The 20,904-nt window shown below is 52.2% G+C and overlaps 1 protein-coding gene across 2 annotated transcripts in view; it reads left to right on the top strand.

The window, feature by feature from the left end:
- Positions 1-20,904, top strand: part of ATP2C2 (ATPase secretory pathway Ca2+ transporting 2) — a 61,191-nt gene that overhangs the window by 3,379 nt on the left and 36,908 nt on the right. For both annotated transcript variants that reach the window (XM_047846241.1, XM_047846242.1), the window contains exons 2-3: positions 17,139-17,249; positions 18,512-18,628. In XM_047846241.1, coding sequence (XP_047702197.1) covers positions 17,139-17,249; positions 18,512-18,628 — 228 coding nt within the window. The remainder of the gene's footprint in view (positions 1-17,138; positions 17,250-18,511; positions 18,629-20,904) is intronic.

A 20,904-nucleotide genomic window follows, 5' to 3' on the forward strand; every position in this document is an offset into this window, starting at 1 on the left:
GCGCGCGCTCTCTCTCTCTTAAGAACAAATAAACATTAAAAAAAAGTATAAAACTTGCAGTAAACGTAGCCGTGTGCATATGATGTAAGTCAACAAATCAAACGGAGTTTATAATCAAATCATAAAGTACAAATGAAGTGACTGAGGTTTGATGTGACTGATGATGTTTTATTTAAACCCAACCGCTGACGTTGAATGATTGTATCAGTTGTCTGTTGCTGTTTAACAAATGACTCCAAAATGCAGTAGCTTAAAACAACAAGCGATTATCTCGTGGTTCCTGTGGGTCAGAAATCTGGGTGTGGCTCAGCCGGGTGCTCCTGGCTCTGGTCTCTCGTGAGATTGCTGTGCAGTTGTTGGCTGGGGATGTGGTCTCATCTGAAGGCTCATGTTGTGGCAGGGGAAGGATTCCCTTCCAAATTCATTCTTTTTTTTTTTTTAACGTTTATTTATTTTTGAGACAGAGAGAGACACAGCATGAACGGGGGAGGGGCAGAGAGAGAGAAGGAAACACAGAATCGGAAGCAGGCCTCAGGCTCTGAGCCATCAGCCCAGAGCCTGACGCGAGGCTCGAACTCGCGGACTGCGAGATCGTGACCTGGCTGAAGTCGGACGCTCAACCAACTGAGCCACCCAGGTGCCCCCCAAACTCATTCTTGAGGCTGTTTATAGGCCTTGGACTTTTACTCTATGGGCCTGTCCACAGAGCTGCCTCATGGCTCAGCAGGAAGCTTGCCCATGAGTGAATGATCCAAGAGAGATTGAAAAAGCAGCCACGAAAGCCTGGAAGCCACAGGCTTTTTATAACCCAGCCTTGGAAGTGACATCTTTTTTTTTTAATTTTTTTTAACATTTATTTATTTTTGAGAGAGAAAGAGACAGAGCATGAGCAGGGGTAGGGGCAGAGGGAGACACAGCATCTGAAGCAGGCTCCAGGCTCTGAGCTGTCAGCACAGAGCCCGACGCGGGGCTTGAACTCATGATCCGTGAGATCATGACCTGAGCTGAAGTCAGACGCTTAAACGACTGAGCCACCTAGGCACCCCGGAAGTGACATCTTATCACTTCTGCCGTGTTCTGTTCGTTAGAAGTGAGTCTGGGGGCCCCTGTCTGGCTCCGTCAGTAGAATATACGATTCTTGGGGTTGTGAGTTCGAGCCCCACATTGGTGGAGATTACTTAAATAAGTAAAATTAAAAATATATAAAGAATGAGTCTAGGTGTAGCCCATGCTTGAGGTGGGACAGGAGGAGGGGGTTGGATTCCATAAGGGCGTGAATCTCAAGAGGCAGGGGGTAGAGGCTGTCCACCACAACGCTGGAAAGGAGTAGCTTCTTACACGAGATCAGTCACATAAAAACCAGAGCCACGCCTGGGATGTAGTCGGCTCAATAGTTCTCTCTTTTTCTTACTGTTTTCATTAGTCTTGAATTCTAGTCTTGGTGTAGGCCCCTTTTCAATTTTGGGTTTGATAATGCCCAGGCTGAGAATGTCCGATTACACGTATGTGTGCAAAATGGCATTTAAATCTGTCGAGAGTCTCTTTGCTAGTTTGGGATAGCCAGCCTCTTCCTTAAGCACAAGGGACAGCAAGCAGCCTATGAATGTCTGTTTTCAAGGCTGTCCCGTGGTAACCGTAGAATTGGCCCATGCCCTTGAAGGTGAGGTGAGTCTCGGCCAGTGGGGGGCGAGAAGATCCGTCGCTCTGTGTTGGCTACTATACTTGGTGCTTCTCAACCCTGGCAGGTAGCTATGCCCCCCAGACTGGATTCAGGTCAGGCTCTGCTTACAATGTGGTGACACCACTCCGTGGTTCGGTACTTCTGAGTTGGCTTGTCGATATCATCTGCTGGGTCATGATTCTGTTCTCCTGCCTGTTTTCCTCTCTGAGCCACTGAGAAACTTTCATCCCTGCGGGGTGTCATGTGACTCTTGTCACCGATGCACACGTGGGCCCTAGTGTGGCATAACAGTGCTTTGTCATCGATTGGCCCCCAATGGTCTCTTTTAAGTAGGGCAATCATTGGAACACATCGTCAAAGTTTGAAAGTTCTTAGAAAACCGTGGGCTCTTGGGAATATGTCTGCAGATCCCATCCTAGAAACTCTGCCCCAAACCCCAATGTCATGAGACTTGTTATTAAGGGTGGCAGATCCCAAATCTCCAGAGCTCCTCAGGGGAAGGGACTAGAAGGCTCATCGGTGGCTATCTTCTCTCTGGGTGTATCGGTCCAAATGTCCTGTTCTTGCTAGGATACCAGTCATATTGGATTAAGGCCCATCCGAACGATTTCACTTTAATTTAATCACTTCTTTGAAGGGCCTCCCTCTGAATACAGTCGCCTTCTGAGGTACTGGGGGCTAGAACTCCAACATATGAATTTTGGAGGGACGCAGTTCAGCTCATGACACCATGTTCCTTGTACAATCTTGAAGGGTATTGGTGGGGAGGGGCTGTGGGCCACAGTGGGAAAATACGTAATCTTCTGTTGAGGTTATAGACAGTCTTGAAGTTGTACTATTAACCTCACCCACCTGCCCTACGTCACCGGGTAGAAAATGGGTGGACTGGGTTCTTCCAGCTCCGCCATTTTCCCCTTGACCTTCCATTGGTAGGGAGGGAAAAGAGCCCACCTAATCACTTGTTTGACCCACCTTGAAACTCAAGTGCTTGGTGGGAAAGAAGGGCTCAGGATAGACTTGAAGCACCTGGAACAAAGGCAGATGCTCCACAGAATCATTCTTTATCTTTCAAACCCTGAAAACCAAACCACCGTGTTAATTCGATCTGGTCATTTCACCCCCTGGCCCCAGGATCCTCCTGTCTGTCTCTCCGTCAGGACTGAGCTTGGGGGTCCTTGTGGGCAGGCGGAAAGAATATCGGCCCAGGAGACCACTCTCCACCAGGAGATCTTGGTTAGGGCTTGAACTGGGACCGGAAGCCCAGAGTTCCCGCCCGGGGTCCGTTACTTACGGCAACATGAGTTTAAGCGTATTTACTTCATCTCTCCACTTTCAAATGTCCTTGCCTGAAAGTGGGGACATTTGTTGTAAGAATCGGTAAAAGTGTGGGATTCCCTTTCTGCCTTCAAGGTTCCTCGTCAGTGCGTTTCACTGGCTTTCTGTGAAGAAGATGAGATTAGGGAATGTATGCACATACTCAGCACACTTCTTTGCTCACGAGTATGCCCGCCTTCAGGGAATGTAGTCATTAAAAAAGGATCAGAAAATAAACGAGAAGGTTTAAAACTCTTTGTACATGCCTGGTCCAAAAAGCGATAATTTTTATTAAAACCCTTTGTACAATGCTCAGTTCAAAAGGTGACAGTAATTTTGGGGGCGCCTGGGTGGCTCGGTTGGTTGAGCATCCAACTCTGGATTTTGGCTCAGGTCATGATCTTGCAGTTGATGAGTTCAAGCCCCTTGTCCAGCTCCTCACTGACAGTGCAGAGCCTGCCTGGGAGTCTCTCTCTCTCTCCCTCTCTCTCTGCCCCTCCCTGCTCACACTGTCTCTTTCTCTCTCAAAATAAATAAATAGACTTCAAAAATTTACAAAAGTGATAGTAATTTTTAAAAAATATTTATTTTTGAGGGAGAGATAGAGCGTGAGGAGGGGAGGGGCAGAGAGAGAGAGGGAGACACGGAATCCGGAGCGGGCTCCAGGCTCCGAGCTGTCGGCACAGAGCCCGATGCTGGGCTCGAACTCACGAACCGCGAGATCATGACCTGAGCCGCAGTTGGACGCTTAACTGACTGAGCCACCCAGGCGCCCCAAAGCGATAGTTCTTTTTCTGAAGAGTTTCTCACTGTCTTGCAGTCTGACTTGGGTCAAGTGCACGGCCCTGCACCCGGAGAAGTGCTCCGTGGTAGGGGCAGGAAGGACCGGGTACACAGTGCGCGGGGCCCAGCACAAAAGGACAGTGTGTGGGAAACGACCAAGAATTTCAAGATGACGACGGCAGGGCATTGCCTGAAACACACGCCCTCCTGGGCGCGCCCGTGGGGCTGGCCCCGGTGGGGGTCATTGGCATGAAGTCATGAGTGGGACGTGCTAGCAAGTTCTTGCTGTTTGGTGTCCCTCCCTTCAGCCCCCGCGTAGACCATCCTTCTGGCTGTCCCCGCTTTAGTCGATTCTTCCTGTAGGGCAGCTGCTGTCCAGATGCGGTCTGGTCCCAGCGGTCTGAGTCTTTACAAGCCCGTGCGTGGTTCCAATGCTCCCTTGAGCTCCTTGGACAGCTGTCCTCCTGTTTAAAAAGACTGACCCTACCGAGTGGAGTTTATGGTCTGGTGGGGTCGACAGAGAGCTATGAAATACTTCTAGTAGTGAGTATATAATTACAAATTAAGAAAAGCCCCATGAAGGAAAGCACATGTAAGGCAGGAGGGGGACACAGCCTGTGTGTGTGTGTAGGTTGTGGGGTGGGTGGCGAATGGTAGGGACTACTGCAACCTGGCTGCAACCCTGGAGACTTCCCGGAGGAGGTGGCAGCCCTTTGGCGAGCTGAGACTTGCACCCAAGCTACTACGGATTGCCCCAAGCCCAGCTGGCCTCCCTCCTCTGGTCTGGGAGGTTCCTGTTGCCCAGGTGGATTCTGCAGTTAGTTTCATTCCCCAGGGTCAGGAGTCCTCTCACTGTCCCCCTCTGTCCTTCTCTCTGCCCTCCCTCCCCCAAATTCCAGCACCGAAATGCGAGCACGAGGAAATGCCTTCCTGGACCATTGAATTAGGCTAATATTAGTTACTGTTTTTCACTTACCTTTTGTGAACCAAGAGCCTTACACATTTTTCTTTCCTCCCCCTTTCTCCTTTCTAAAGGATTTCTTTCCCCCCCCTAAACCACAATAAAAAGGTGCACATTATGAACTTCCTCCTTCTCTGGGCGCTTTTTCTCTCCTCCTCAGCGGGGGGTGGAGGGAGGTACTGTTTGAATCTAATCAGCTGGCAGCAGTCAGAGGCGTGGCCCCTTGCTGTGCAGCCCTGACAGGCTGCGGTCAAGAGCGCTGAAGCCCGCAGCCCAACCCCCCCCCCCCGGGGGGGGTCAAAATGACCCGGAGCCAACTCAGTGTTCTGTACAACGGGGTGTTGTGACGGGGTGAAGGCAATGATTCAGTATGTATAAAGCATTTAGGGCAACCCCTGATCTCAGTAATTATTATTTATATGCCACTACACAAGTGTCTCTTTAAAAACACAGACATAAAATCACACTGTGCACGCCGTCTGCCCGCCCCCCCCCCCAGCCTCCCATGCAGTAGATACAGATCAAGAATGTTCTTCTTCAATGGCTGCATAGACATTTTTATTTCACCCGCCCCCGACTGATGGGCATTTGGGTGGTTCCCCCCGCCTTTTCTTTTTAATTTTTAGAAGAATGTCCCAGTGAACATCTACGGGTGCACCGTGCTGTGTTGAATCCTTATAAAAAATCCCTGCAGAAATCTGAGGTTTAGGAAGCGAGGCACCTTCCCCGGGGTCACACGGCTGTCCCAGGAATTTGGACCCGCGTCAGGTGTAGGGGATGCTTGAGTTCTCCTGACCTCCTCCAGCCCACGTTTCTCTTCCATAAAGTTACCGCTGTCCTCGCCGTGATTAGTAAGTGTTTCATGGAGGGTCGTGTCGAGGCTGTTTCTCATACCTTTCCACTCTGGTGTTAGCATCTGTGGGGGGTCCCTGCCCAGATCGATGACGCCTCCAAGAGGAGCTGATCTGCTAGTTCTGTCCCTCGCTCATTGATCCCTTGGTGTTCAGGCCGGAGGGAGCGCTGCCCCCCTCGGCGTGCCCATTCATTCATTCATTCATTCACTCATATCATCATGAATTCCTATTTGACAAGGGGCGCCAACATTCGTTACCATCGTTTTTAGTTTGATGTCCCCGGTCTGGCCAGGAGGAGCATCTGCAGGGTGACTGCCGTGTCCTCTGGATGTTTTTTCCATCGCTCTTGGAGCCCGTCCTCGTTTTCTGGCATCACAAGAAATTCCAGGCTCATTAGGCGCTTTCCCAGCCCCAGCCCTGGAAGCAGCCATTTCTCCCCTCTTTGTAGTGGAAGGAAGGAATTTAGAAATCAGGATCTGAGGGCAGGTGGCTCATGCCCCTGGGGTGTTATGGCTGCCGAGCCCTCCCGGAGGGGTGTGTGTGTGTGTGTGTGTGTGTGTGTGTACACTGTGAGATCAACATTTACTTGTATAGCTCTGTCTGTGTGTACTATATATAGAGAGAGGGATAGATGTAGATATATTCCTATATACCCTAACCACGTGGATATATATATCTCCGTACCCTAACCTTATATATATATCCCTATATACCCTAATCTCTCTCTCTATATCCCTGTATACCCTGACCACATAGATATATATATCTCCATACCCTAACCCTATATATATATATATACACACACACACACATATATATATATATCCCTATATACCCTAATTCTTTATACCCTAACCCTATATATATATATATCCTTATATATCCTAATCTCTCTCTCTATATCCCTCTATACCCTGACCATAAACAAATAAATAAGTAAATAAGCCCATAGATCCCATCCAATCCCGTGAATACCCCGGGGTTGGTGCCCCTCCATGTTCCTAACTCCTGACACCAGTGAGAGTGGTCGTGTCGACTTACTGCTTAATCGCCCTGCCTGCACCCAGTCTCCTCACCTTCCCGCCGCCCCCGCCTCCCGCCCCGGTTGTGTCGGCCACCGCCCGGCTTGGGGTCTCCTCATTTGGTCCCTGACTGCACTAGCCATCCTCGCAAAAGCGGCATCTCATTTTTGTCCCGTCGGTCGTGCTTTGTTGTCTGGGGTGACACCACCGTCTCACACGCACCGCAAACCCTGCCTAGGCGTACTTCCAGGGCCTGGAACACACATCTGAAACCCATGGCGACCTAAGGCTGGAACTGGAGAAGCCCCGCGTCAGCAGTCCCATCCAGTGCGTGGGGACCGTTCCCGTCTCACAGAGGAGACAAGCTCAGAGAAGTCAAGGGCCTGGCTGAGGGTTGCACAGCAGGTTGCGGGGGAAGTGGGGCCCCCCGATCAGTGAATCTCGGTGAGTCGAGTCGGGGGCCAGGCAGCGGTCCCTCCGCCCAGTTGGCTGATTTAGGGTTGTTTCCCGCTAACATCCAAGAGTACTGGGCAGGCCCCGTGGGGTTACCAGCCTCCCTTTGCTCTGTGCACCCCAGGGGGTTGCCCTCCCCACCCTCCAGCGCGTCTGCTAGGTCTTGGGTTCCCCAGGTTGCTGTCCTTTCGCTAGGAAGCCCCCTTCCTTCCTGCACGGGCTCTGCCCCTCTCAGGCTTGGTCTGCAGGCTTTTCCCCCTTTGAATCAGCAGCCTATGCAGGTGACTCATGCTTCAGGAGGCGACAAAAGGGAGGCTCTCTGGGAGGCCCTTGCTGGCTGCTTCTGTCCTCCAGCCGCCCCGCCCCAAGGACAACCAGCCTGTTTCTATTCCCTTCCTGTCCTACCCAGGCTAGCTGCTTACTCCCAGTCTCGTGCACCTTTTTGCCTTCTCTTGTTAGTGGCACCACCCCTTGGGCAAACCGCCTGGCAGGGGCCCCTATAACTGAAGGCAGGTGTGCCTATGAGCCCACATTTCCCTTCTGGGTGTGTTCCCCGGAGAGACGAGGGCTCACGCCCACTCAAAGACCTACACACGATAGCATGGCTCGCGGAAGGCGTTGTGTGTGAAGGCCAGACCAGACGCACCCGACATGCCCAGCCACGTGCAAATGGTTAAGTGCATTGCGGCCCGTCTGGGCCACGGAATACTTGAAATAGGACCGGCCATCTAAAGACGATGCGTGACAGTTTTGTTTTTGATTTTAATCCCCGTCGTACGTGCGGGGAGAAACACGGGCGAGTCTCACCGCAGTAACATTGGGTGAGAGGGGCCAGACACAGGAGGACAGCTGTATGGTTTGTGTTCATTTACGTGGGGCTCCAAAATACAACAAATCCACGCTGGGGGAGATCGAAACGTTGCTCATCTTTTGAGGAGCTACGAACCGAGAGCGGGCACGGGGCAGCCTTCTGGCTGCTAAAGAGATTCTCCGCGGCGTCGGCACAGGGTCCCCGGGGGAACCTGTCTGCGAGAATGCATTCAGGTGCACACTCCCTAACTGTGCACCCGACTGCGTACAGGACATACTTCAATATATGTTTAATGTTGTCCATACAGGTAAATAAAAAGCTTTCACAGTCTGATTTTTTAAACAATGTTTTAAATGTTTTTATTTATTTTTGAGAGAGAGAGACAAAGCGTGAGCGGGGGAGGGGCAGGGAGAGAGGGAGACACAGAATCCGAAGCAGCTCCAGGCTCCGAGCCATCAGCACAAAGCCCAACGCGGGGCTTGAACTCACGAACCGCGAGATCATGACCTGAGGCTGAAGTTAGACGCTCAGCCAACTGAGCCGTGCAGCCTCCCCTTGACCGGTCCTTTGTTAACGGACATGGGGGTTGTTTCCAATAGTTGGCTTTTGTAAACACTAGTGCAGTGGGTGACTTGGAAGAGATACGATCCTGCAGTAAATAGGTCTGCAAAAGAAAGTGCTAGAATGGGTCAGCTTTAGGCTTGATGTTGCCACGTGGCCTTCCGCAAGGGCTTGCCTGCCTTCCCGAGGATGAAAACTCGCTCCCCAGGCCCCGCAAGCCGCAAACTTCTTGAACCTGACCTCGCAGACAGGTGAAGACCGGCTGTGGCCGTTTTCAAACGCACTCTGGTTTTCAACGAGTTTGATTATCCTTTTACATGTCAGTTACTTATCGATCGCCTTCTTTCCACGAACTCTTAGCGTCTCTCTTCCGTCCATTTTTGAAAACCATGGGCCGATGGTCTCTTTCCTTGTTCGTGAGTACACGCTCCTCGTTCGCTCGGGGGGGCCATTCACCATCAGTGTCACGAGCTGCAGGTGTCTCCCCGGTGCGGTGCTTGTCTTTAGACTTCGCGTGCCGCGCTTTCTGCAAAAGACAGCCCCGTTGTTACGCGGTGAGTTTATCAAGCTTTTTCGTTCGTGGCATCTGGCTTTGTCTTGTGCTCAGAAAGTCCTTTTCCCGCTGAGATTAAAAAAGTACAAATGTAGGCCGTGATTTCTTCCGGTACTTTCGCGGTTTCTCTTTGTCCTAATTGTCCTCCTTTTAAAACAAAGCGGCTGGTGTCATTCATCAGTTGAGGGCGAGGACTGTATCTGCTTTCCCGGGGTACCAGGCCTGGTTTCCTGCACAGCGCGAGAAGTTGGGGACTGGATGAGGGACCGACAAGGGCTCGTTTGACGAGCGGAGACAGCACGGGACGCAGGCCGGCCGCACTGGCCGTGGCACAGGACATTTGCTCTGCCATCGCCAAGGGGAAGTCTGCAGCATTGCCTGCAGACAATGCATTTTTACAGGACCCTGGTGGTTCTCCAACTGTGGAGTGCCTCACTGTCCCCTCGAGGGACTGCTAACCCATGGATGGCAGGGTTCCTGCCCAGAGCTTCCGAGCCGTGAGATGTGGGATGGGCCCTGAGAACCTGCCTTTCGAGTGCGTCCCAGGTGACGCTGGGCTGAGGACCCCTTGGCGAGAACCACCAGGCTGAGGCATAACCAGATAGTTCACAGATGCCTTAGGAGAGACTGTTGCGGAAGTCTTGGAAAGAAGGAAGCTTTTGCATTGAGTTGGGGTCCTTTGCCCCTCATCTCCAGTGTCCCCTCCGTAATGACCCTGCCCGATCGTCCTTGGGTTACCGTGACCCTTACGTTGCTCCTCTCCAAGTGCCTCGATCCCAATAAGGCATCCACCCACACTATGAGACTCATCTTTCTCTTTTTTAATTTATTTAGAGAGAGACAGACACAGCATGGGTGGGGGAGGGGCACAGAGAGAATCCCAGGCAGGCTCCGCCCTGTCAGCGCAGAGCCCGGTGCGAGGCTCGAACCCATGAACAGTGAGAGCACGCCCGGAGCCGAAATCGAGTCGGAGGCTTGACCGACTGAGCCCCCCGGGCGCCCCTACAATGAGAGTCTAGAGGAGTCAGGGCTGTGTGGTTCACTGGGCCCCTGACTTCCTCTGCGGCCCCGGCCCTCCTTCTGGGACCCTTCCGAGAAACGCTCTGTCCCTTCGAGTCCCCCAAACGCACCACGTGCTCTGCTGGGCACCTTGCCAACTGTCCTTCTTGAGCCCAGCCTGTCCCTCTCCGCTTCCGGGGAACTCACTCCTGCCATCTGCTTCGAGGAGGCTTTTACTCACAACTCCTGAGCCCCACCCCTCCTCAGAATCGCACCACTGCCCGTCTCCTCTCTAGAGTGAGGTGTCCCCATCATGGCCCTGCCACCTGGGCCACGGGTGTCTCTCGGCCTGTTCCTTCCCGCTGTTCCCAGATTTGCAGACACCGCGTTGCATTCGCATTGTAGATAGAGAGTAATTTTTTCGTGGGCGTGTGTCTTCATGCAGCAGTTGGCGAGCTCCCGATGTATATGTTCCCTTCCGCTTTCTGGGTCCCAGGCACTGCCCTTGGGGCCCCGTGTCTGGTTTCCTGTTACCACACCCCCCCCCCCGGGGAAACTTACAAGCCTCTGCTCTTAGAACCCTCACTTTCCAGAGGGGGAAACCAAGGCATGGGGGAGGTTTTGCACCAACGTGTTGAAGAAATAAAGGTCTAAGGAATGTTTAAAGAAACAGGGAAGCAATCACTCGGGTCTAACTCCCTGAGGGTTTGCGACAAACCAAGTCCCCCGGGGCTGGACGGGAAGGCAGAGAAAGACTGGCTTCTGGCTCAGGGAGGCTGGCCCACCCTCCAGGTGCCACGCATGCACTTGATCCGCAGTGAGCTCACGTTGTCAGCCGACTCAGCTGTCAGCGAGTGTCCTGTTTGCCCCTGGTGGCTGCTTTGGAAGCCACCGCTACGTTAAATATCCGCTCCGAGCCGTCTCTGCTTAGTGAAAACACTCAAAGTCCGAACGTTCCAGACCCTTTCCTTAGGGGCTTGGGAGGCCCCGTGCCTGGCAGGCGGCTCTGTGTACTGTGGGCAAACAATACTTCGGAGGTCACAAAGGGAGGTCACCTGTTGCATGATCCTGTTTATGTAAAATATGCACAACAGGTAAATCCGTAGAGACAGAGACCAGAGTGGTGGCAGCCGGGGGGGTGGAGGGGACTCACTGACAGTGGCCACAGGTCTCGGGGGAATGAAAAGGTCTTGGAGCTAGAAGGAGCTGGTGGCCGCATAACACGGGAGAGGCACTAAATGCCACAGAATTGTTAGAGGGTTAGTTTTAGGGGCGCCTGGGGGGCTCCGTCGGTTAAGCGTCCCACTCCGGCTCAGGTCACGATCTCGCGGTTTGTGAGTTCGAACCCCGTGGCGGGCTCTGGTGCTGACAGCTCGGAGCCTGGAGCCTGCTTCGGATCCTGTGTCTCCCTCTCTCTCTGACCCTCCCCTGCTCCCTCTCTCTCTCCCTCTCTCCCTCTCTCCCTCTCTCTCAAAATTAAATAAACATGAAAAAAGTTATGTAATGTGAGTTTCGTCTTAATTTTAAAAAGAGAATAAAGGAGAAGGGAGAGGTGGCCCCCCACATCAGGCTTGACAGGAAGCAGTGCCCAGAGGGCACCTGACCTCCATCAGGATGTGCCACTGTCGAGACGAGGGGCACACGCTGGGATCCTCACCCGATGGATGTGTGCGAGCGTGTGTTCCGGAGGGAGCGGGCGGGCCACCTGCCAGCGTCCCAGGGCAGAAGCCACCCACATGCGAGTAGGGCATGAGGTCCACGGGCTCAGCCCCCGGATCCAAGGGCTCCGCTTTATGAAACGGACAACCTTGCAGTGAGACAGGCTGAGCCCTCGCCGGTGGTGTTTCGGGTCCCTCGGGACATGGGAGGGGCTTGGGAAGGGCGGCAGAAGTGGGTTGAAAGTGGGAGGTGAGAAGGTGGGGGCGGTGAGTGTTAACCACCCCTTCCTAAGCTTGACCGTGGCAAATGAGAGAAGAGAGTGCGGGTGTCTCCGATGGGGAGCCCAGGAGGGAGGCGGGTCTGGGCTGTACTGAGCCCTTGACACGCAGCCCCTTGCCCGACTCGACGAAAGCCCCGCGAGGCCCGTATCATACCCCCATTTTGCAGACGCAGACGTTGTGATCAGGGAAGCGGCCACTTGCCCGCGGCGACACGCTGGCAGGCGGGCCCGGGCCGTGTCCTGGGCGACACCGTGATGAGGGCAAACGGAGGCTTGTGGCCGAGAGCAGGCGTCCAGTCGTCCGTCCAGTGGCGTCGAGGGCACGTGCGTCTCGATTGGTGTCCTCATCTGGTCTGGGGGGACGTCAGGACAGAGTGATGCTTCTGTGTCTCACGCAGGGGTCACTCCCTCTGTGCTGCTGAGGTTTTGTGCCCCATCAGTCCTTGCGTGTCCTGTGTGGGGGGGACCCCACCCAGCCGGTGCCAGTCGCTCCCCTGTCCCCCCAGTGATGACAACCAAACACGTCTCCAGAGCTGCCCCTGGGTGACAACGCCTGCTTTAAAATACATCATGGTGGGGGCGCCTGGGGGGCTCAGTCGGTTGAGCGTCCAAGTTCGCTCAGGTCACCATCTCACGATCTGTGAGTTCGAGCCCCGCATCGGGCTCTGTGCTGACGGCTCGGAGCCTGGAACCTGCTTCGGATTCTGGGTCTCCCCCTCTCTCTGCCCCTCTCCTCGTGCTCTGTCTCTCTCTCAAAAAGAAATAAACATTAACAATTTTTTTTTTAATAAAAAAATAAAAGTACAGTGTGGTGTTTTATCCCGAGAGCCACTGGAATCCGATGTTTCAAGCCTGGTGCGTGCGTGCGGGGCGGGTCTCCGGAAAGCTCCCGACAAGCAGGGGCGCCCGTGGAATGTGATCACTGCTGTGCTTTTTGGTCACGGCACAAGTGAGAACAATCCCCGGAAGTGGATGTGGTTGGCAGAGCGTTTCTTTCTTTCTTTCTTTTTAAAAGTGTTTATTTATTTTGGTGGGGGACGGGGCGGGGTGGGGCAGAGAGAGAGGGAGACACGGAATCCGAAGCAGGCTCCAGGCTCTGAGCCGTCAGCACAGAGCCCAACGCGGGGCTCAAACTCACGAACCGAGAGATCATGACCTGAGCCGAAGTCAAACGGTTCACCGACTGAGCCCCCCCGGGCGCCCCTTGGCAGAACATTTCTTTTTTTTTTTTTTTTCAGTATGTGAAATTTATTGTCAAATTGGTTTCCATACAACACCCAGTGCTCATCCCAAAAGGTGCCCTCCTCAATACCCATCACCCACCCTCCCCTCCCTCCCACCCCCCATCAGCCCTCAGTTTGTTCTCAGTTTTTAAGAGTCTCTTATGCTTTGGCTCTCTCCCACTCTAACCTCTTTTTTTTTCCCTTCCCCTCCCCCATGGGTTTCTGTTAAGTTTCTCAGGATCCACATGAGAGTGAAAACATATGGTATCTGTCTTTCTCTGTATGGCTTATTTCACTTAGCACCACACTCTCCAGTTCCATCCACGTTGCTACAAAGGGCCATATTTCGTTCTTTCTCATTGCCACGTAGTACTCCGTTGTGTATATAAACCACAATTTCTTTATCCATTCATCAGTTGATGGACACTTAGGCTCTTTCCATATTTGGCTATTGTTGAGAGTGCTGCTATGAACATTGGGGTACACGTGGCCCTATGCATCAGCACTCCTGTATCTCTTGGGTAAATTCCTAGCAGTGCTATATGCTGGGTCATATTTTTAATTTTCTGAGGAACCTCCACACTGCTTTCCAGAGCGGCTGCACCAATTTGCATTCCCACCAATGGTGCAAGAGGGTTCCCGTTTCTCCACATCCTCTCCAGCATCTATAGTCTCCTGATTTGTTCATTTTGGCCACTCTGACTGGCGTGAGGTGATATCTGAGTGTGGTTTTGATTTGTATTTCCCTGATGAGGAGCGATGTTGAGCATCTTTTCATGCGCCTGTTGGCCCTCCGGATGTCTTCTTTAGAGGAGTGTCTATTCATGTTTTCTGCCCATTTCTTCACTGGGTTATTTGTTTTTCGGGTGTGGAGTTTGGTGAGCTCTTTATAGATTTTGGATACTAGCCCTTTGTCCGATATGTCATTTGCAAATATCTTTTCCCATTCCATTGGTTGCCTTTTAGTTTTGTTGGTGTTTCCTTTGCTGTGCAGAAGCTTTTTATCTTCATAAGGTCCCAGTAGTTCATTTTTGCTTTTAATTCTCTTGCCTTTGGGGATGTGTCGAGTAAGAGATTGCTACGGCTGAGGTCAGAGAGGTCTTTTCCTGCTTTCTCCTCTAGGGTTTTGATGGTTTCCTGTCTCACATTCAGGTCCTTTATCCATTTTGAGTTTTTTTGTGTGAATGGTGTGAGACAGTGGTCGTTTCAACCTTCTGCATGTTGCTGTCCAGTTCTCCCAGCACCATTTGTTAAAGAGACTGTCTTTTTTCCATTGGATGTTCTTTCCTGCTTTGTCAAAGATGAGTTGGCCATACGTTTGTGGGTCTAGTTCTGGGGTTTCTATTCTATTCCATTGGTCTATGTGTCTGTTTTTGTGCCAATACCATGCTGTCTTGATGATGACAGCTTTGTAGTAGAGGCTAAAGTCTGGGATTGTGATGCCTCCTGCTTTGGTCTTCTTCAAAATTACTTTGGCTATTCGGGGCCTTTTGTGGTTCCATATGGATTTTAGGATTGCTTGTTCTAGTTTCGAGAAGAATGCTGGTGCACTTTTGATTGGGATTGCATTGAATGTGTAGATAGCTTTGGGTAGTATTGACGTTTTGACAATATTTATTCTTCCAATCCATGAGCAGGGAATGTTTTTCCATTTCTTTATATCTTCTTCAATTACCTTCATAAGCTTTCTATAGTTTTCAGCATGCAGATCTTTTACATCTTTGGTTAGATTTATTCCTAGGTATTTTATGTTTCTTGGTGCAGTTGTGAATGGGATCAGTTTCTTTATTTGTCTTTCTGTTGCTGCATTGTTAGTGTATAAGAATGCAACTGATTTCTGTACATTGATTTTGTATCCTGCAACTTTGCTGAATTCCTGTATCAGTTCTAGCAGACTTTTGGTGGAGTCTATCGGATTTTCCATGTATAATATCATGTCATCTGCAAAAAGCGAAAGCTTGACTTCATCTTTGCCAATTTGGATGCCTTTGATTTCCTTTTGTGGTCTGATTGCTGATGCTAGAACTTCGAACACTATGTTAAACAACAGCGGTGAGAGTGGGCATCCCTGTCGTGTTCCTGACCTCAGGGAAAAAGGTCTCAGTTTTTCCCCATCGAGGATGATGTTAGCTGTGGGCTTTTCTTAAATGGCTTTTATGATGTTTAAGCATGTTCCTTCTATCCCGACTTTCTCAAGGGTTTTTATTAAGAAAGGGTGCTGAATTTTGTCAGAGGCCTTTTCTGCATCGATTGACAGGATCATATGGTTCTTCTCTTTTCTTTTATTAATGTGATGTATCACGTTGATTGATTTGCGAATGTTGAACCAGCCCTGCATCCCAGGAATGAATCCCACTTGATCATGGTGAATAATTCTTTTTATATGCTGTTGAATTCGATTTGCTAGTATCTTATTGAGAATTTTTGCATCCATATTCATCAGGGATATTGGCCTGTAGTTCTCTTTTTTTACTGGGTCTCTGTCTGGTTTAGGAATCAAAGTAATACTGGCTTCATAGAATGAGTCTGGAAGTTTTCCTTCCCTTTCTATTTCTTGGAATAGCTTGAGAAGGATAGGTATTATCTCTGCTTTAAATGTCTGGTAGAACTCCCCTGGGAAGCCATCTGGTCCTGGACTCTTATTTGTTGGGAGATTTTTGATAATCGATTCAATTTCTTCGCTGGTGATGGGTCTGTTCAAGCTTTCTATTTCCTCCTGATTGAGTTTTGGAAGCGTGTGGGTGTTCAGGAATTAGTCCATTTCTCCCAGGTTGTCCGATTTGTTGGCATATAATTTTTCATAGTATTCCCTGATAATTGTTTGTGTCTCTGAGGGATTGGTTGTAACCATTCCATTTTCATTCATGATTTTATCTCTTTGGGTCGTCTCCCTTTTCTTTTTGAGAAGCCTGGCTAGAGGTTTGTCAATTTTGTTTATTTTTTCAAAAAACCAACTCTTGGTTTCGTTGATCTGCTCTACAGTTTTTTTTTTTTAGATTCTATCTTGTTTATTTCTGCTCTGATCTTTATTATTTCTCTTCTGCTGCTGGGTTTAGGCTTGGCAGAACGTTTCTAGGCAGCGAGGCACTTGGGGGGCCACGTCGGGGATGGGGGCTGGCAAGAGGGAAAAGTGGAATCCGCTCTGTCTCTTTCAGCTGAAGTAAGAGGTTGGCTGATGCCTCCTTCCTCCTTCCCGGCGCCCAACAACCTGCTTCCTGGAAAAGAAAAAAGATGATTATCATGTCCCGGGGGACAGCATACTAGGAATCGCTTTGCAGAAATACCCAGCCTTTTCCTGATTGAGCTCTCCTGTGCTGTCTTCCCGTGCCCTCCAGATACTTCCTCTGACTTCTATCCAGGCCTGCCTGATACCCAGAGCTCGGCTGGGCCCCCCGCTTTGCTTGGGTCATTGCGAACGACACGCAGGAACAGGCTGTGGTATCACCTCTCAGCATCAGGGGCTTTCGCTATAACGTAGCACATACGTGACCGCGAATCCCAGAAGTTCAAGCTTCGGGATTCCGAACGTGTACATTGTCACCCTTCTCTCTCCGCTTGGCGAGTTCCAATTCCGTAAAATAAGTTTGCTTAAAAACAGATGCATCAGTAACAAACGACTGCTGGAAACAACCCAAAGGTCCGTCAAGGGTAGAACGGGTAGGGGCGCCCGGGGGGCTCAGTCGGTTGAGCGTCTGACTTCGGCTCAGGCCATGGTCTCGCAGTTTGTGAGTTCGAGCCCTGCGTCGGGCTCTGTGCTGACGGCTCGGAGCCCGGAGCCCGCTTCGGATTCTGTGCCTCCCTCTCTCTCTGCCCCTCCGCCACTCACACTGTGTGTCTCAAAAATGAATACACGTTAAAACTTTTTTTCTTTGAACTACAAAAAAAAGGATAATGCACACTTTCTCCGCGCATGTTATGCTTCGAAAATAACGCGTCAGTACAAAATTGCCGCTTGCTTAACAGCAATCCTGCTTTTTTTCGCAGATTGGTGGACAATGTGAGCTGAAGGCCATCGAGAAAGAGAAAACAGTGGTGGCTCTGTCACCCAAGGAGGCGAGCAAATGCCACAGAGAGGACTTGGCCAGAGCGTTTCATGTAAGAATTGAATTTCCGTTTGATGCTGGGATGGGGAGACTCTCAGCTTCAGAAGAAAGCCCCCCACAGCCCCGATTTAGAATTCTGTGTTGTTCTGCGTTTTTCTCACCACTGCTAGAAAATGCGACTCCTGTTGAGCCGTTCTGACATCCCACGGGACCATTGTCATCGTCCATTGTCATCGTCGTCTCGTCATTGGAGCTGGCCCTCGTGGGGCCCTTACCTGAGGGCAGGCGTCCCCCCCCAAACCTCTCTGTGTTTCTCTTACTTGGAGACCCCGAGAACGCGGTCACCCGCGCGGTCCCGGAGGAGCAGGGCAAGACTTGAATCCGGGCGGTCTGACAGAGCTGAAAACCCCATAACCCCCACCTGTCCACACACGTTCTCTTTTATACGCTGGGGCGACGTACCTTTGGGGAACGACCACGTTCCCTCGCATAATTATTGCTCTAATGGTTTGCAAAGAGCTTGGAGTTGTATCTGGCATAATGCCAGGTCATAATTATTACAGATCATAGTAATTTGAGCCCTTGTTTCTAAGGACGGGCCTTTTCTCCGTTTTTTTTCTTTTTAATTCTTAATTACGGTAACACGCTCAATGTAAAACGTGCCATCGTTGAATGCACCGTTTGGGACCATTGAGCGCATTCACGCTGGGGTGCAACCAGCCTCCAAAACTTTCCGTCTTGCAAAACCGAAGCCCCGCCCCCGCGAAACATTCGCTCCCCGCTCCCCGCCACCCGGCCCCTGGCACCCGCCTCCTCCTTTGCACCTCTGGGAGTCTGACCCCTCTAGACGCCTCACGTAGGGATGGGGGCCGCAGCAGGTGGGGATCCCATTTTTAACTGGGGGGGTGGGGGGCGACTCTCCATACCGCTCTCCACGGCAGGTGCAGCATGTGACGTTTCCAAGGCGAATTTTTTTTTTTTTTTAAAGAAGTAAACAGAAGCGTTTCTACGTTTCTGGAATTCCTGGCTACAGTTCCCTTCTTTGAAATTGTGGCCCGAGGTTGTCTTTTCTGCTGTAATTACAGGGCAGGAGGGCGGTCCGATTGAGACAGAACTGGACTGTGGGCTTTCCCCTTCTCTCTCTCTGTCCCTGTTTGCTCAGGGCCTTTCAACAAGTTCCTTCTCCTCTGTGGACAGCCCGGTTTCCTTGTCCACGGTGGCAGTGGCCGGCTTCCGGAGTGGAAGCTCTGCGGGGTGGGTTCCCCGGTCCTTCCTGGCCCTTCGGTGAGCCGGTGCTTCACCGTGTCCTTCCAGGTGGACTTACAGAACGGGCTGTCCGAGTTCTCGGTGTCGCAACGCAGGCTGGTCCATGGCTGGAATGAGTTTGTCGCCGATAACACCGAGCCCGTGTGGAGGAAATACCTCGATCAGGTAGGGGTCTTTCCTTACGTTAGCTAGTGTCGGCCCGAGCGTGTGGAATAGACGTTCGGTGTTTAGATACTGGTTGGAGGTGCCCTTGGACCAGTCTGGGCTGCAGGGCGGCCGTGCTATAGAGAAGGCTCCCTGCTCGTTCGGGCTGCCTGTAGCCTGATGGCCACGAGCCGCTCACCAACTCCCCAGGCAGCCATGACCGTGAACGATACCTGCCCTTCGCCTCTGCCCTCGGTGCTGGCCCAAAGGCAAGTGGAAGGCACACGAGTCAGATGCCTGGAAGCCACAGGGAAGAGGAAAGAAAGCTTTGAAATACACGTGGCTGCAAGTTCTGATCTGGAAGTCAACGAACGCCCTTACCGCCTACCCAGTGCCAGTTCAGAGCCCCCCGGTTAACAGGCTGACTACCCCAGACACCTGCACACATTCAGACTGCCTCGGTTTCCCCTCCTGAACCTGACACTTCTCCCTCCATTCTGTGGTACCCCGGCTGCCCCAGGCTTCAGTGGCCTTCCTATTGGCTCAGCACTTAAAGCTTCGTGATTGGCCGCTTGATGGACCAATCACAGCCCTCTGTGCAGCATCCTCTGTCTCTACTCCCCTCCAGTCCCCCCCCCCCCCCCCCCCCCCCCCCCCCGCCGCTCACTGGTCAGGTCTCAGCACACTGGGGATATCTTTCATGGACGCGTTTGGCACCCAAGTCAGCTTCTGGGTGCCTAGGTGGCTCTAGCCAGCCCAGAAGCTTCCGGGAATCCCAGGGTTGGAAGGCACCAGTGGAGGCTCCTGGAAGTTAGAGTTCAGGGAAGCAGGCGGACACAGGCAGGGGGGACTGACGGTCTCCCCTGTGCAGCTGGGTCTCGGTCTGTCCAGCCCTGACTGCCCCTTCCTGCCTCGGCTGTGTTAAAACTCCTACAGGGGCGCCTGGGTGGCTCGGTCGGTTAAGCATCTGACCTCGGCTCAGGTCACGATCTCACGGTCCGTGGGTTCGAGCCCCGTGTCGGGCTCTGTGCTGACAGCTCAGAGCCTGGAGCCTGTTTCAGATTCTGTGTCTCCCTCTCTCTCTGCCCCTCCCCTGTTCATGCTCTGTCTCTCTCTGTCTCAAAAATAAATAAACGTTAAAAAAAAAAAAAAAACAAAAACAAAAAACTCCTACAGATGCCAGCCAAGGGCTTTCCAGAAATGAGACCTCTTACGTTTCTAAGAGCAGGGAGCCTGCTTATTCAGCGTAACCTTGTCCATTCAGGGATTCATCTGTGGGCTTCCCTGCAGGTCTAGAAGGCAACTCCCCATGGCTGTGTTTGCCTATCCTTGACGGGGACAGAAAAGCATCCACACTCACTTACACGTGCGTGGAGAGCACTCACTCTGTTCCAGGTATTGACCACCCTGCTTGCCTCCGGCGACAGGGAGCTCTCCACCTCGAGAGACAGCCCTGCTTCTCTGTCTCCAACGAATCGCCGTTAGGAGTCCCGCCTCAGCGTGACCCGAGACGCGTGGCCCCGGGATCGCAAGGCCAAGGTAGATTAGAGTCAGGCCAGCAGGGTTCCAGCCCCACTTCCCAGCCTTGCGACACTTCGGGCCGGGCCTTGAGCCTCCCTGAACCCGGTTGCGCTGTCTGGAGATTGGAACCAGTACGTCCCTGCTGTTCTGGGTTTTACACGAGAAGAGGGTGGCTTAGCGCATTTAAGGACTTTCTGTCGTGGGCCCCCACCCCCATGCCTACCGGTTGGCCCTGGTTGAAGCTGGCAGCTAAGAGTCGGGCTGGCCGACGTGAATCCTTGGACAGTTCCGTTTCTCTCAGAGCCTCCGGCTGCTCATTGGTCAGGCAGGGACATTTGACGATACTGTGTCCTCAGGTTGGGGGGAGGCTAGGCGTGAGCCCGGAGCGTGGCACAGACGAGGCGCTCAGTAAGATGTCGGTTGGTTTTAGCGTTACCGTTCACCTGGTGTCTTGCCCGTGGCCCGCACGGGGAGCCTTCCGCAGACCCTTTCCACCTGTGTCCCTTTATGTGTGGCCTTAGAGGGGCCCCGAGCCAGGAAGAGTCTAATCATCTGCGACCAGAGCAGTGCCGGTGGCACATGGGTCGGCCCACCTGTCTGCTGTGTCTCACGGTGACTCGCCTGCGGCAGGTGCTTGGGATGGTCTCAAGGTGGGGGAAGGAGGAGGGCTGGTGATGCCAGTGTGGAAGAGCCTTCTGGGTCCAGCTCCCGAGAGGGCCGAGCCGGTGGGACTGGAACTGGGGTTCAAGGTGGCACTTGACCCAGGCCTGGCTGGA

Source organism: Prionailurus viverrinus, unplaced genomic scaffold, assembly GCF_022837055.1.
Source record: "Prionailurus viverrinus isolate Anna unplaced genomic scaffold, UM_Priviv_1.0 scaffold_38, whole genome shotgun sequence".
NCBI classification, from domain to species: Eukaryota; Metazoa; Chordata; class Mammalia; order Carnivora; family Felidae; genus Prionailurus; species Prionailurus viverrinus.